Source organism: Ursus americanus, chromosome 4, assembly GCF_024610735.1.
Source record: "Ursus americanus isolate L20-20 chromosome 4, mUrsAme1.1.p, whole genome shotgun sequence".
NCBI lineage: Eukaryota > Metazoa > Chordata > Mammalia > Carnivora > Ursidae > Ursus > Ursus americanus.
The window spans coordinates 72,018,291-72,034,577 of NC_142130.1; the positions used below are offsets into that span (position 1 = coordinate 72,018,291).

Sequence of the window (16,287 nt, forward strand, 5' to 3'; positions counted from 1 at the left end):
GGACATCCATTGCCAAAAAAAAAAAAAAAAACTCAACCTAAACCCCACATATTATACAAAAACTAAATCAATAATGAATTACAGACTTAAATGTAACACATAAAACTATAAAACTTTTAGGAAAAAAATGTGGGAAAAAAGTCTTCAGGACCTAAACTCAGCAAAGAGTTCTTGGACATGAAAAAAAATGTTCTATGAAAAGAAAAATGATAAGTTAGATCTCATCAAAAGTAAACACTTTTGCCTTTGCAAAAGCCCTTGTAAGAAGATGAAAAGATAATCAAGTTACAGACTGAGAGAAAATATCTGCAAACCAAGTATCCAACAAAGACTGCTATAAAAATATATGAAGAAAACTTTTAAAACTCAACACTTAAAAAAAAAATGCAGTTGGTACATGGGCAAAAGACATGAACATACATTTCACCAAAGAGGATATATAGAAAAGATATTCATTATCATAAGCCATCAGGGCAACAAAGATTAAAACCACAATAAGGCATGACTATCCACCTATTAGAATGAATAATTTTTTTTTAATGATGACAACACCAATTGCTAGTAAGAAATCAGAGAAATTGGATCATTCATACTTTGCTGGGAGGATTGCAAAATGGTACAGCACACTGAAAAACACTGTCAATTTCTTACAAGGCTAATTAGCTTCTGACCCAGCAACTCCATTCCTAGGCCTTTATAAAGAAGAAATAAAAACTTAAATTCACATAAAAACTTGTATATAAATATTCATAGCAGCTTTATTTATAACAGCCAAAAACCAAAAATATTCCTGATGTCCTTCAAGAGATGAACAATTAAACAAATAAAAAAAATCAAGTCCTTATTTGAATTTGGCTCTAACAAATTTCAGAGTTCCTTGAAATTTCATGATGGAATTGGAGTGGGTAGGAAGAACATTTTGGAGAAAATATTAATTAGTATATAAAGCCAATCATTTGTTCATTTGTTGAAAACGTTAACTTACCACAGAATGGACTTGTGCCAGCAGTATCTAAAAACACAGTGGTCTCTTCTCTTCTTACTTTTAAAACATCTTTCCATAGCTCAGCTTGATAACCTAAGATTTGAGAAAGAAAACATTAGAAACTAGATTTCCATCAAATAGCACACAAAGCTTTCAAATCACTAAAGGAACCAAAGAATCAATGCATTATAATAATAATTTATGATTTTTATAACTTAAAAACCACTTTTCAAATAATTTTATATTCTATTCATTCTAATTACATAATAAATCAAATTCAAGACTCACAAACAAATCCCCTCCCTGGAAATCTTATCAGAGCTGAGCATACTCCATATGGCTACAATCGATTTGTAGCAGTTTTTACCATTATTTCATAAATTCAGAATTTTATTTGTATCTCCTTTTAGTAAATTCAGCAGAATAAAATGATTAGATAAAACAAACACAAAATTTAGTTCCATGAGTACAGCTCCCAATTCTCCTACATATATACATTCATACAGATAAACTATGCATGCGTATACATTATAAATGTGTTGTACAGATAGTATCTACATACACTATATATTAGGTATATATTCCAGATACATACATTATTAGTACATTTGAAATATTATCACACTTTATGTATTTGCTTTATGTATTTGTCTGTTCCCACATTGCTACCTCCAAATTCAAAATTTGAGTATAGTAGAAAGAACACTGAGTTGAGAATTAAGAAGTTTAATTCTAGTTCTCACTTGTGTCCTTACATAATCCTTCTGTTCACTGGGTCACAATTTTCTCACTTATATGGAAAAGCAATGAGACCAGAAAAGCAATCCCCAACATGAGATCTGAAGAAAAAAAATCCCACAAGACGTCTTCTGGACAGAAGGGGTTCTATGAGAAAATAGGTCTGGCAAAGCCTGCAGATTGCCTGCCTCTCCTAGCAATTCTCTACACACGTTAGTATAAACCTCCTGCCGAAGAACACTGCAGAAAGCTGTTTAATTCAGCCGTTGTAATTGCCTCCCATTTCATTGAGCCCCTTTGGCTTTGAAACATTTCTAGCAGATCCTGATCATGACACTGATAAGATGTTCTATGCTCATGACATGCTTGGGGTCTGGTAATCTCTTTGGAAAATCCTGAGCAAAAACAGCCTCTGAAATTCTTTCAGCTCTACCGTTCTATTTTTATGTGGATTCTTTTTTCCTCTATAATTTCCCACCGGCAGGCTGTCGTTATCGAAAGTTGCAATACTTAACTGCTCTTGCCAAGCTTTATCGATTTGGAAGGTGTGAACCATGTATGATTCATGCCTACTTGCTAATAGCAAATGAAAAGCTAACTATGGTTTACACCTCTCCACTTGCTCCTAAGACTTTCCATAAAAATAAAAACTTTCAGTGCCACTAAGAATGCACAAGTCTCAAAAAGAAAAAAAAAAAAGCATGCACAGTCTCTTTCTTTAGTGGAAATACAGATGGATGATAGACAGACTCCTTTACAAAGCAAGACCAAGGATCATGGTGAGGTCACCAAATTTGCACACTATATTGAGCACCGTTGGTTAAATTTCATTGAGCAGTTGATTAAATTATTTTTACTAAACACCTTAAAAATATTTAGTAGGAAATAAACTATTTTCTCTGGTTGTTCCACAGGTAATTTTTCCATAAAATGCTAACATGTTCGCAAGTAAATATGAAAGCTTCCAATAAAAATTCTAACAATTATGTTATTCATTTTCCACAAAAACTTAGAGTAATTAATCACAGTCTCACTTACCTAGCCTAGGGCATGATTTTTCACTGAACTTGTCACAGTCTACACATGAGCCAGCTTTAAAATCTTCATATGAAGGACAAGGAAATGAAATAAAATTGCAGTTTGTTTCCAAGGAGGCCATGAACAAGTAAACTGCTCTCTGGTGGTCGCATTTAATAAATCTAATTCCTTAAGTGTTAAAAATCAAGCAGAAAAACTGTAGATGTATTAAACCAAGTTCAAGTAAATTACAGAAAAATTAAAGGTTAAGTTCTACTCAATACTATGCACTTGTGAATATTAAAGTGTTGATTACAACGTACAGTTTTATCTCAAGCAATTAAATAAATAGTACCATTAAAAATTTACATTTAGTATGCTTTTACATGAGATTTATAAGAAATTTTTCTGAAGTAATAATTACCACAGGAAAAAAATGTTTAATTTCAATAATTTGACAAACTCTACAAACACAGTGCTACCATATTAATAACTAAGTGCACATCTTTCCCTTTAACCCTGCACCCCTAACATATCCAATCAATGTCAGAGAGGACTATGAAACCAGGTAACATTAAAGCTTCATCATGTCCCTTTCTTTCCCCAACTCCTCACATCCTTATAACCTTTGGCCAAATTTTTCTAGCTGCAGTGGCCTTTCACTATATGTTACTTAACCACTTGTCACTGTAGACCTCAAAATATTGAATTCCTCGGACTCTGAAGTGAGCCAAATTCCACACCTAGAGCAGCTGCTCGGTTATTTGTGTAACAACCGAGTGCAAGAGATTATGAATCTGTGCTTGTACAATATTAGAGTGATGGTAAAGATTAAATCCTGAGACCAAGCTCATGTTCCGTGATACTTCGGCCATCTGTGCTTCTTCACTGACTTTAGTACTTCTCCTAATGTTTGAAATGATGAAATAAAGCTGTTGAAACTCATGTAATGGATCGCATCATGACCAAATGGGATATCTACTGGCAAGCTTTATGAACTGAGAAAAATCCAATTCAACCATTTTTTGCCAATCACTCTCCTAAATCATGAGCAAGGGTGATCAAAATCTTACCCACAGGTTAAGAAGGAAAAAAGTAAAGTAAATTGATTTTCCTTCATCATTTGAATCATATGTAATTCATTCAAAATTACTGTTGGTATACCTGATAAAATGGACTTAGGACAGCCAGGTTGCGTTTTTCCTCCATTTGGATAAAAATCTATATGTCCCAAGGGTTCTTTAATGCCTAAACCTAAGAAGAAAAACACTCAAAAATCACAAAGTGAATATAATCAGGTCAACAACACTTTTACAAAATAAAATCTCCTATAAATTCCATTGAAAGTGACTCTTAAAATTTGAATTGAAAATAAATGCCATTTTTTAAAAGAGACATTTTTCTGGTAATAATGCCTCAAATTAATTCCTCATGAAAATTATATGTCACTAATTTAACATATTTACCAGTCACCAATTTACTATGAGCCCAGCACAGTTCTTTGTGTTACGAATATATAAGTAAAAAAGAAAAACAGAGCAAAACTCTTTTTTGTAGTGGAAATTACATCTTAGTGGAGGAAGACATAATAAATAATTAAAAATATATTATTGTCAGATAATGATAAGCACTGTAGAGAAAACACAACTAGCATAAGAAAACAGTAAGTGCCTAGTCAGGGTGGTAGGTTGGTTGCACTTTTAAGTAGTTTGGTTAGGGAATTTTCCATTGAGGTGGTAGAGTCACGCAATGATGTGAACGATGTGAGTGAGACTGAGGCAAGTCGAAAATTATGTGAGTATACCTAAAGTATTCAAAGAAGCCAGGTTAGCAGGTTAGCTCCCTCCAGGGAGCACTGGAGGAAATGAAGCCAAGTCATACAGGACCTTTTAGGTCAGTGTGATGATTTGCTTACACTCTGGCTAAGGCCTAAGACTTGGTACTAGATTCACTAGCTGGAAAAATCTAAATATGCTGCTACAGCTGGAACAAATTGAGCCAGAGTTACATAAATGTGTAGCTATGATTTAAGGGCTTCCGTTTATCTGTGGGTCCTCAGGGCACTGGGGAAGGTGCAAATGCTGGGTCCGTTATTACCAATATGGGGGCTATAACCCAGGGAAGTCATGGGAATGAAAGAGAAGAGCAAACTCAGAATACTCAGGAATGGGATTAGATATGAAAATCCTGCTGCCAAGTCAAGTCACAGTGCTTTGGTTTAGGCACAAGAAATTTCCTACAACATAATAAACTCTTGAAAGTGATCAGCACTATATTTGCATAACAAAGATAAATACTTGGGTCTGACAGTGGGATTAAGATGCAGTGATGGCGCCAATGGACCTCAAAAGAAAGCTGGGGTAGCAATTCTCATATCAGACAGATTGGATTTTAAACTAAAGACTACAGTTAGAGATGCAGAAGGGCACTATATTATTTTTAAAGGATGTATCCACAAGTGGATATGACAATTATAAATATCTATGCCCTCAACAGGGGAGCAGCAAGTTACACAAGCCAACTCTTAACCAGAATAAAGAGACATATAGATAAAAATATGTTAATAGTAGGGGACCTCAACACTCCACTACCAGCAACAGAAAGAGCACCGGAGCAGAAAACCAACATAGAAACAAGAGCTTTGAATGCCATACTCGACGAGTTGGACCTCATAGATATATATAGAATACTACACCCCAGAACCAAAGAATACTCATTCTATTCTAATGCCCATGGAACATTCTCAAGAATAGACCATGTTCTGGGACACAAAACAGGTCTCAACCGATACCAAAAGACTGAAATTATCCCCTGCATATTCTCAGACCACAACGCTCTGAAATTGGAACTCAACCACAAGGAAAAATTTGGAAGAAACTCAAACACTTGGAGACTAAGAACCATCCTGCTCAGGAATGACTCGATAAACCAGGAAATCAAAAATCAATTTAAACAATTTATGGAGACCAACGAGAATGAAAACACAACGGTCCAAAACTTTTGGGATACTGCAAAGGCAGTCCTAAGGGGAAAATACATAGCCATCAAAGCCTCACTCAAAAGAATAGAAAAATCTAAAATGCAGTTTTTATATTCCCACCTCAAGAAGCTGGAACAGCAACAGAGGGACAGGCCTAATCCACTCACGAGGAAGCAGTTGACCAAGATTAGAGCAGAAATCAATGAATTAGAAACCAGAAGTACAGTAGAGCAGATCAACAGGACTAGAAGCTGGTTCTTTGAGAGAATCAATAAAATTGACAAACCGCTGGCAAGACTTATCCAAAAGAATAGAGAAAGGACCCAAATTAATAAAATTATGAATGAAAAAGGAGAGGTCACGATCAACACCAATGAAATTGGAAGGATTATTAGAAACTTTTATCAACAGCTATATGCCAATAAATTAAGCAATCTGGAAGAGACAGAGGCCTTCCTGGAAACCTATAAACTACCAAGACTGAAACAGGAAGAAATTGATTTTTTAAACAGGCCAATTAATTATGAAGAGATTGAATCAGTGATAAACAACCTTCCAAATAACAAAACTCCAGGCCCGGATGGTTTTCCTGGGGAATTCTACCAAACATTCAAAGAAGAAATAATACCTATTCTCCTAAAGCTATTTCAAAAAATAGAAACAGAAGGAAAGCTACCAAACTCATTCTATGAGGCCAATATTACCTTGATCCACAAACCAGGCAAAGACCCCATCAAAAAGGAGAATTACAGACCAATTTCCCTAATGAATATGGACGCCAAAATCCTCAACAAGATCCTGGCTAACAGAATCCAACAGTACATTAAAAGGATTATCCATCACCACCAAGTGGGATTCATACCTGGGATACAAGCGTGGTTCAACATTCGCAAATCGATCAGCGTGATACATCATATCAACAAGAAAAGACTCAGGAACCATATGATCCTCTCAATTTATGCAGAGAAAGCATTTGACAAAATACAGCATCCTTTCCTGATTAAAACCCTTCAGAGTGTAGGGATAGAGGGTACATTCCTCAATCTCATAAAAACCATCTATGAAAAGCCTACAGCAAATATCATTCTCAATGGGGAAAAGCTGGAAAGCCTTTCCCTTAAGATCAGGAACACGACAAGGATGCCCACTCTCACCACTATTATTCAACATAGTACTAGAAGTCCTTGCAACAGCAGTCAGACAACAAAAAGGGATAAAAGGTATCCAAATCGGCAAAGAAGAAGTCAAACTGTCTCTCTTCGCAGATGACATGATACTCTATATGGAAAACCCAAAAGAATCCACTCCCAAACTATTAGAAGTTATAGAGCAATTCAGTAATGTAGCGGGATACAAAATCAATGCTCAGAAATCAGTTGCATTTCTATACACGAAGAATGAGACTGAAGAAAGAGAAATTAGGGAATCCATCCCATTTACAATAGCACCAAAAACCATACGTTACCTTGGAATTAACTTAACCAGAGAGGTAAAGGATCTATATTCTAGAAACTATAAATCACTCTTGAAAGACATTGAGGAAGACAAAAAAAGATGGAAAAATATTCCATGCTCATGGATCGGAAGAATTAACATAGTTAGAATGTCCATGCTATCCAGAGCAATCTACACTTTCAAAGCTATCCTGATCAAAATACCGATGACATTTTTCAAAGAACTGAAACAAATAGTCCTTAAATTTGTATGGAACCAGAAAAGGCTCCGAATAGCCAAGGAACTGTTGAAAAGGAAAAACAAAGCTGGGGGCATCACAATGCCGGATTTCGAGCTGTACTACAAAGCTGTGATCACAAAGACAGCATGGTACTGGCACAAAAACAGACACATAGACCAATGGAACAGAATAGAGAACCCAGAAATGGACCCTCGGCTCTTTGGGCAACTAATATTTGATAAAGCAGGAAAAAACATCCGGTGGAAAAAAGACAGTCTCTTCAATAAATGGTGCTGGGAAAACTGGACAGCTACATGCAAAAGAATGAAACTTGACCAATCTCTCACACCATACACAAAAATAAACTCCAAATGGATGAAAGACCTCGATGTGAGACAGGAATCCATCAAAATCCTAGAGGAGAACATAGGCAGCAACCTCTACGACATTGGCCAGAGCAACCTTTTTTCATGACACATCTCCAAAGGCAAGAGAAACAAAAGATAAAATGAACTTGTGGGACTTCATCAAGATAAAAAGCTTCTGCACAGCCAAGGAAACAGTCAAAAAAACTAAGAGGCAGCCCACGGAATGGGAGAAGATATTTGCAAATGACGCTACAGATAAAAGACTGGTATCCAAGATCTACAAAGAACTTCTCAAACTCAATTCACGAGAAATAAATAAACAAATCAAAAAATGGGCAGAAGATATGAACAGACACTTTTCCAATGAAGACATACAAATGGCTAACAGACACATGAAAAAATGTTCAAAATCATTAGCCATCAGGGAAATTCAAATCAAAACCACACTAAGATACCACCTTACGCCAGTTAGAATGGCAAAAATAGACAAGGCAAGAAACAACAATTGTTGGAGAGGATGTGGAGAAAGGGGATCCTTCTTACATTGTTGGTGGGAGTGCAAATTGGTACAGCCACTCTGGAAAACAGTGTGGAGGTCCCTTAAAAAGTTAAAAATTGAGCTACCCTATGACCCAGCCATTGCACTACTGGGTGTTTACCCCAAAGATACAGATGTAGTGAAGAGAAGGGCCATATGCACCCCAATGTTCATAGCAGCATTGTCAACAATAGCTAAATCGTGGAAGGAACCGAGATGCCCTTCAACAGATGACTGGATTAAGAAGTTGTGGTCCATATATACAATGGAATATTACTCAGATATCAGAAAGAACGAATTCTCAACATTTGCTGCAACATGGACGGCACTGGAGGAGATGATGCTAAGTGAAATAAGTCAAGCAGAGAAAGACAATTATCATATGATTTCTCTCATCTATGGAACATAAGAACTAGGAAGATCGGTAGGGGAAGAAAGGGATAAAGAAAGGGGGGTAATCAGAAGGGGGAATGAAGCATGAGAGATTAAGGACTATAAGAAACAAACTGAGGGCCTCAGAGGCGGGGGGGGGGGGAATGGGATAGACTGGTGATGGGTAGTAAGGAGGGCACGTATTGCATGGTGCACTTGGTGTTATACGCAACTAATGAATCATCGAACTTTACATCGGAAACCGGGGATGTACTGTATGGTGACTAACATAATATAATAAAAAAACAATAAAAAAAAAAAAGATGCAGTGATGGGCTTTAGTGATAGTATGTAACAGAACAAGATAACTGCTAGTGAGGTGTTCCAGAGTGAGGATACTGGGCAAGTGCATTATGGGGGAGAGGATTGAGAGCATAAGGAAAGGCAAAGAACAATTCATTAGAACTCCTTAGAATCCAGGGAAGCATGGGAATGATTTGATTGCGACAGTGGTGAGGGTATGCTAGCCAATCCCTCTTTACAGTCCATCATCTGCTTGCATTCTCCTAAATATGATAAAAAAAAAAAGTCCAATTATTTTTTTTTAATTTTGGAGATCTTTACAATTTCCCCATGTCTGAATTCAACATGGAGTTCCAAGACTTAGGGGTTCCAGTTGGAGCCATCATGTTCTCCAGTCTGCCACTAAAGTAGAATCAAGCCAAGAAGACTCCTCAGGAATCAGGGAGAAGCAAAAGACATTTATGTTAACTTACAAGCAGCCTTTGATTCAGGCATGTCTTTTCTTCTTTATCAAACAGAAAGGGCAGAGAGGTTTGGTCTGTTTAGGTCATTCATTCCCTTGGTTTCAAGGAGAGTAGATATGGATTTTTAAATATCCTTGTATTGTAATTTAAAATACACACATACAAACAAGAACATAAATCTAAAGATTAATTCATTATTATAAAGCAAATAGCAACTTAGCTATCACACCCATGTCAAGAAACAGCACCTAAAAACCCCCAGGTCTTGCATAATCACCAGCTTCTCCCTTTCCTTTAAAATTAATAGCATCTTTTAATATAATAAATTTTTTGCTATTCTTTACCTTCCAAGGATGTCTCCCAAAACATTACAGTTTAGATTTGCCCATTTTGGAACTACATATAAATTGACCCACATTTCATGTATGCTTTTGTGTATGGTTTTATTATAAAGTTGCTTTTTTATAATAATCCAAATTGGGTGCGATTCATTATCCATTTTTACATATTGCAGAGTTGGTTTACTAATGTGATGTTTACATAGAATTTTTGCATCCATGGTTATAATAGAGAATGTCCACAAATTTTCTTTTTTTTTTTTTTTAAAGATTTTATCTATTTATTTGACAGAGATAGAGACAGCCAGCGAGAGACGGAACACAAGCAGGGGGAGTGGGAGAGGAAGAAGCAGGCTCACAGCGGAGGAGCCCGATGTGGGGCTCGATCCCAGAACTCTGGGATCACGCCCTGAGCCGAAGGCAGATGCTCAACCGCTGTGCCACCCAGGCGCCCCTGTCCACAAATTTTCTTTTCTGTAATGTCTATCTCAAGTTTTGGCATTCTTGTGATGGCTTTTTAAAAAGGTTATAAACAGTTTCCTACATTTTATTATTCTCTGAAACCGTTTGTGTAAAAGTGGTCTTACTTTTCCCTTAATTGTTTGGTAGAGATGAAAAATTTGCCTAGGATTTACTTTGTTGGAAGCCTTAAATTACAGTTTCTATTTCATTAATAATTATAGAACTATTCAAATTTTCTTTCTTAATTTGTAAGTTTGGTAAATGTTTTTGCTTTTTCATAAAAATTTTTCTATTTTATATATCATACCATATAATCATACATTTTCATATTTATTTGCATAATATTATTCATTATCTCATAATATGATCAATTTAATACCTGTAGTATCTATAAAACTATCTTTTTCTATTTATTTTTATTTATTTATATATATATATATTTTTTAAAGATTTTATTTATTTGTCAGAGAGAGAGAGAGCACAAGCAGGAGGAGTGGCAGACAGACAGAGAAGCAGGCTCCCCACTGAGCAAGGAGCCCAGTGTGGAACTTGATCCCAGGACCCTGGGATCAAGACCTGAGCCGAAGGCAGACACTTAACTGACTAAGCCACCCAGGTGTCCCCTTATTTTATTTTTTTAAAGATTTTATTTATTTATTTGAGAGAGGGAGAGAGAGATCACGAGTGGGGGAAGAGCAGAGGGAGAGAGAAAAGTAGACTTGAGCAGGGAGCCGGTTGTGGGGCTTGATCCCAGGACCCTGAGACCAGAGCAGAGGGCAGATGCTTAACCGACTGAGCAACCCAGGTGCCCTTTTTTTAATTATTGATATTCATTGTGCCTTCTCTCTTTGTTCTATTTTTTCTCCCCAAGAATATATTAAATTGGAGGGTGATATATAAAGTTGAAGCATTGTATATTCCTTCATTTCATGGAAAGAAGGTAAAAATGAGATATTTTACAAGCCCTATGTAAGGGTTTCAAAAACATTTCCCATACTCTATGCATCAAGAAACCTGCCATAAGAAAAGTGACTCCAAACTACCAGTTTGCTTCCCTGTAATTTTTCTATCTTCTGGATGTTGGATTGTTATTTTTTCCTGAAAACCTAGCAACGATGTTAGTCCAAATTATCCAATTCACAATTTTAGAAGGCCACATAGCTTTTTAAACATATACAACCGAATATGGACAAAAACTAACGGTAAATAGAAGATACACTCACTGATGAGTATTCAAGGAAAAGGGATCTGCCAGATATATGCTGACCCCAAGTGTCTCACTCAGAAATTCCTTGAGACAGGTCGATATGCAGCCTCAAAATTCTGTGTCCCTCATTTGCGATGGTTGTGAAAAGATCAATCAAAGGTGCCAACAGTGTGGCATCTAGTAGTAAGTTAGATCTGATAGGCTGGGTCATCAAAAGATGTTGAGAGTGAAAGACAATAAAAACAGGTTTTTTTAATTAGGAAAAGCCAAAAATATAAACAAAAATAATAAAAAGTATGAAGTGCTAATTCAAAAGCCATAGGCAAAACTGAAGTTGGGGTTTCAGAAAGAAGAGCTCAGACGAAGAACTGCAGAGCAATTGGGCAGTAGGTGTACTGTGTGCGGGAAAGCTAAGCTGATATAAAGGGATAAAGACAAGGAAGGCCTGAGACATTGAGGTATCACGTTCAAGCTATGAACCTTTGGGCACTAACTCCCTGTGATCCACAAGTGAACTCAGATTCCAAAGGAGCAGAACGATACCCATAGAGGCTCAGCCCCCTGGCATGTAGTCACAGAAGCTGAAAAACTGTCCTCTGTGGCATTTACAGCCTTTGTATCTCTCACAAAGGCATTGGTATGAATCACCACAAGGAAAATTCAGAGGACTATGGGAGCAAATAAATGATCTGGACCAAAGAGAAAAGAAACCTGAGGAAAGGAAATCAGAACAGCCTTAGCATAACTTCCTCCTTTCTCCATGGTGGTGCCATATCCTCCCCATGCCCATAGCCATCGCGCATGTACATTATCAGCTGGTCAGAGCAACAAACTGGTGAAGCGCAGACTCTGGAATCATAAGATTTCAAATTCTGGCTCTGCCACTTGTGACCGTGACCCTAGCTTCCCCATCGATAAAAAGGGGATGATATTTTCTTATCTCATGGGGACTTAGGAAAATGCCATAATTAATTCACAGAAAGCATCTAAAACATTGCCCAAGGTATAGGAAGTGCTCAATCAGTAGTAGTATCATCAATTTCCAATGAGGAAGGGGCTCAGGGCCACGTATATTCTTCCTTGAAAGTATCTGTCCAAAGCACTCTAGCCCAAACTACCAATAGCCCGTTAGACATTTTCAGGAAGATAACTAAAAACAACAGAGAAATTATTTCCCTACCTTTAGGGGAGGGTATTCTCCATCTGTACCTGAAATGCTATGTTCAGTTCTAGTTGATACACAACACAGAGAGAAAGTGAGTAGAGAGAATGGTAACCTAAATACAGCAGGAATGTGAAGCATGTGAGGAAACTGGGATCAGTCGAAGTTGTCAATAGCATGAACAAGATGAAGCATTTTTTTTATCAAGTTTCAATTTTTTTTTTAAGATTTTATTTATTTATTTGACAGAGATAGAGACAGCCAGCGAGAGAGGGAACACAAGCAGGGGGAGTGGGAGAGGAAGAAGCAGGCTCACAGCGGAGGAGCCCGATGTGGGGCTCGATCCCATAATGCCGGGATCACGCCCTGAGCCAAAGGCAGACACTTAACCGCTGTGCCACCCAGGCGCCCCTCAAGTTTCAATTTTTTAGGATGATATGACAGTCCTTGAAACCTGAAAAAGGTAAGCTGATGGCAAAAAGTGCCATTTGACACCCTAGGACATCATGAACTCCAAGAAATGTCATTTCTGGGAAACAATCATTTTATAATTACAGACTCATCATCACTTTACCCACTACTCTTTCTCCTTTTATGTTCTCCTCTTCCCCAATGTCTACAGCTTTTCATTTTCAAATAATTAAGCAATAAACCCTGCATTGTTACCATTGGTATCAGAATGGATGACATCCACAAACTTGGCATCGGTGTAATCTAATCTGTCATTAAATGATTTTCCAGAGAATTTTGGCCCAGCAGGGTCAAGACCTGAAATTCAAGAAAGAAACTGTCAATCAATTAATCAATTCCTATTACAGTGTTTATTAGATCATATGTTTGCATTATTATTACATTATAAGCATGTCTATGTAGTTTTACCTTAAACTTGTACAAAAACTAATATTAAGATAAATGAAATTGGATGAATAGCAAATATCTTCATTATTTGAATGATACTTTTTACCAACCGTCAGTTTATCAACAATCTAGTGTTAAGCCACACTTAGAGATGCCTCAACAAAATACTGTACGTTTTATTTTTTTAGCATTTTTTTTAAAGATTTTATTTATTAATTTGACAGAGAGAAACAGCCAGCGAGAGAGGGAACACAAGCAGGGGGAGTGGGAGAGGAAGAAGCAGCTTCCAGCGGAGGAGCCTGATGTGGGGCTCGATCCCAGAATGCTGAGATCACTCCCTGAGCCAAAGGCAGACGCTTAATGACTGCGCCACCCAGGCACCCCTATTTTTTTAGCATTTTTATTTAAGAAGTACTTAGGGATAAACCAGTAGTAGCTTTATAGTTAATAACAAATAACTACTACAGCCCTGAGGTGGGGGGGATGAATAATATCCTGCTCCTGTCTTGAACCTCATGCCTTACTAGTTCATCCCAGATCTATCTACAATTCGAAAATGATTTTTTAAGTGCCAAATAAAATTTGGGCTGTGGCATAAAACATATTATTATTTTATCATTCATTTTTCACAAAAGTTTCCCATATACACACAGAAAAATGTATCAGACTTCCATGGAATATAGATATTATTTCTGGTGTATTTGAAATTTTATTTATTGTTTTAAGATATTATTTATTGATCTGACAGAGAGAGAGAGAGCTCAAGCAGGGGGAGCAGCAGAGGGAAAGGGAGAAGCAGACCCTCTGCTGAGCAGGGAGCCCTACATGGGGCTTGATCCTAGGACCCTGGGATCATGAACTGAGCCACCCAGGCACCCCATATTTGAAATTTTAAATAGAAATTCTAGGCTCATGACCTACTGGCATGTGTCAAAAAGGCGAGGGGATGGGAAGGAGGTAAAATTCAACAACTTCAGAACATTTATGCCATGGAAGATACAATCATCTCAAAAAAGGTATTTTAAAAAGTAAAATATAATGTTGCTCATCTCAAGCCCTTCTCCTATCCCGAGTTTACTTAGCCCACTTGACTGAATGAGGCCAAAACTTCTCTTCTCATAAATAATTCTGATATAGACCTACCACATTTGCTGGACTTTTAAACCCTGATGGTTGCTTGGCCAGTGGAGCCAAGCGAACTGGACTAATGTGTGAGTAAACACACTTAAGCATAAAGTAGGATTACTATGGTGGTTGAAACAGAATGGGCTTTGGGTGCTAGAAAGTTTTGTTTAAATCCTGGCTTAGCTTTTAAAAACTTTTTGACTCCCTCCCCCTACATTCATTCAGTTAACCTGTTTTCACATCTGTATAATGGGGATAATATTAAAATTGATCAGAATAAATAAGTATGGTATACTTAAGGTTTGTAGGTATACTTAAGGTTTGTAGAGATCCTATCTATGCAATTCATTCACCTCTCCCCTCCCCCTTTGTTTAACTTAACACTCTATTACTTATTACTTTTATTAACACTTGAAATCATTATAAATCTTCTATGGACACAGATCTCAATAGTCATTAAAAAGCTGAATTGATTGGGGAGGGATACGATCTTTCTATTCTAAAATCACCACCATTACCAAATGGAAGCATGAAAATCCCTGTCAGCATTACTTGGTTACTAGGCTTTCTGGACGCAGGAACTCTGTTAAGAAAATTTGAGGGGTATCAGATCTAGACTCTCTCAAGCTTGGATATCAACTCCTGATTCTCTCTTCTGGAGTTCAAATAAAATTCTTAAAAGAATAGAAATGTGTCGAAGTTTGAAAATTAAGTACAGGTTATATATTTAGTTAATACATGAAAAAAGTTTTATATTTATGGGTCATATTTTCCTCTGGATTGTTACAATAATGTGTCCTTAAAATTCACACAGGGTTGCAGAAATTGATCTTCTACCTCCCTTTTCTATAGGAGCACTTCAACTCTGTTAAGAACTAAACAAGAGTGGCGCCTGGGTGACACAGCGGTTAGGCGTCTGCCTTCAGCTCAGGGCGTGATCCTGGCGTTATGGGATCGAGCCCCACATCAGGCTCCTCCACTATGAGACTGCTTCTTCCTCTCCCACTCCCCCTGCTTGTGTTCCCTCTCTCACTGGCTGTCTCTATCTCTGTTGAATAAATAAATAAAATCTTTAAAAAAAAAAAAAGAACTAAACAAGAAACAAGACTTTAGAATCTAACTAAAGCAAAGACTAGCATTTGAATATAATACAGAAAAAAAATTGCATTATTTCTACTGCTTAATTATTGTGCCTGATAACTTTTAAATAAAATAACTTCTGATGCTTTAAAGAATGCTAAACACATTTTATCAAAAATATTTTACCTGTTATTCTTCCAAGTTGACCTTGAAATATCTTTCCAACAAATCCACTAATATGAGCCCCTAAGCTTATCCCTATGAAATGAAAATTATCAAGAGACGCTCCATGCTTCTGCAAGTGAAAATGCAATGTTATTATTTTCATTTCAGAAATCGCAAATTATGTCCTGCGCATCAATATTCTAGAATTCATTATTTTTTTCTAGTTTAATACATTTCTGGGAGATGGAGAATGGGATTTTATAATTTGAAAACAACTATATCTTTGTTCAACATTTTCCATAACAGATCTGATTTTTCTCTATACGTTTTTAGTAATACCAGTACATTTTTAAAAACCTTTGTTATCTATTATCTAAACTAGTAGATGCAAAATAATACCTTTAGTTAAAGAATTTTGTTATAATAGTAGTAGACATTATGGGGTACTTT

At 36.7% G+C, this 16,287-nt stretch overlaps 1 protein-coding gene across 4 annotated transcripts in view; it reads right to left on the minus strand.

The window, feature by feature from the left end:
• LIPI (lipase I) overlaps window positions 1–16,287 on the minus strand; it is a 61,685-nt gene that overhangs the window by 25,187 nt on the left and 20,211 nt on the right. For all 4 annotated transcript variants that reach the window (XM_045785437.2, XM_087861728.1, XM_087861727.1 and 1 more), the window contains 5 exons: window positions 15,859–15,967; window positions 13,276–13,377; window positions 3,905–3,994; window positions 2,762–2,929; window positions 986–1,078 (listed from right to left, as the gene is read on the minus strand). In XM_045785437.2, the coding sequence (XP_045641393.2) occupies window positions 986–1,078; window positions 2,762–2,929; window positions 3,905–3,994; window positions 13,276–13,377; window positions 15,859–15,967 (562 nt within the window). The remainder of the gene's footprint in view (window positions 1–985; window positions 1,079–2,761; window positions 2,930–3,904; window positions 3,995–13,275; window positions 13,378–15,858; window positions 15,968–16,287) is intronic.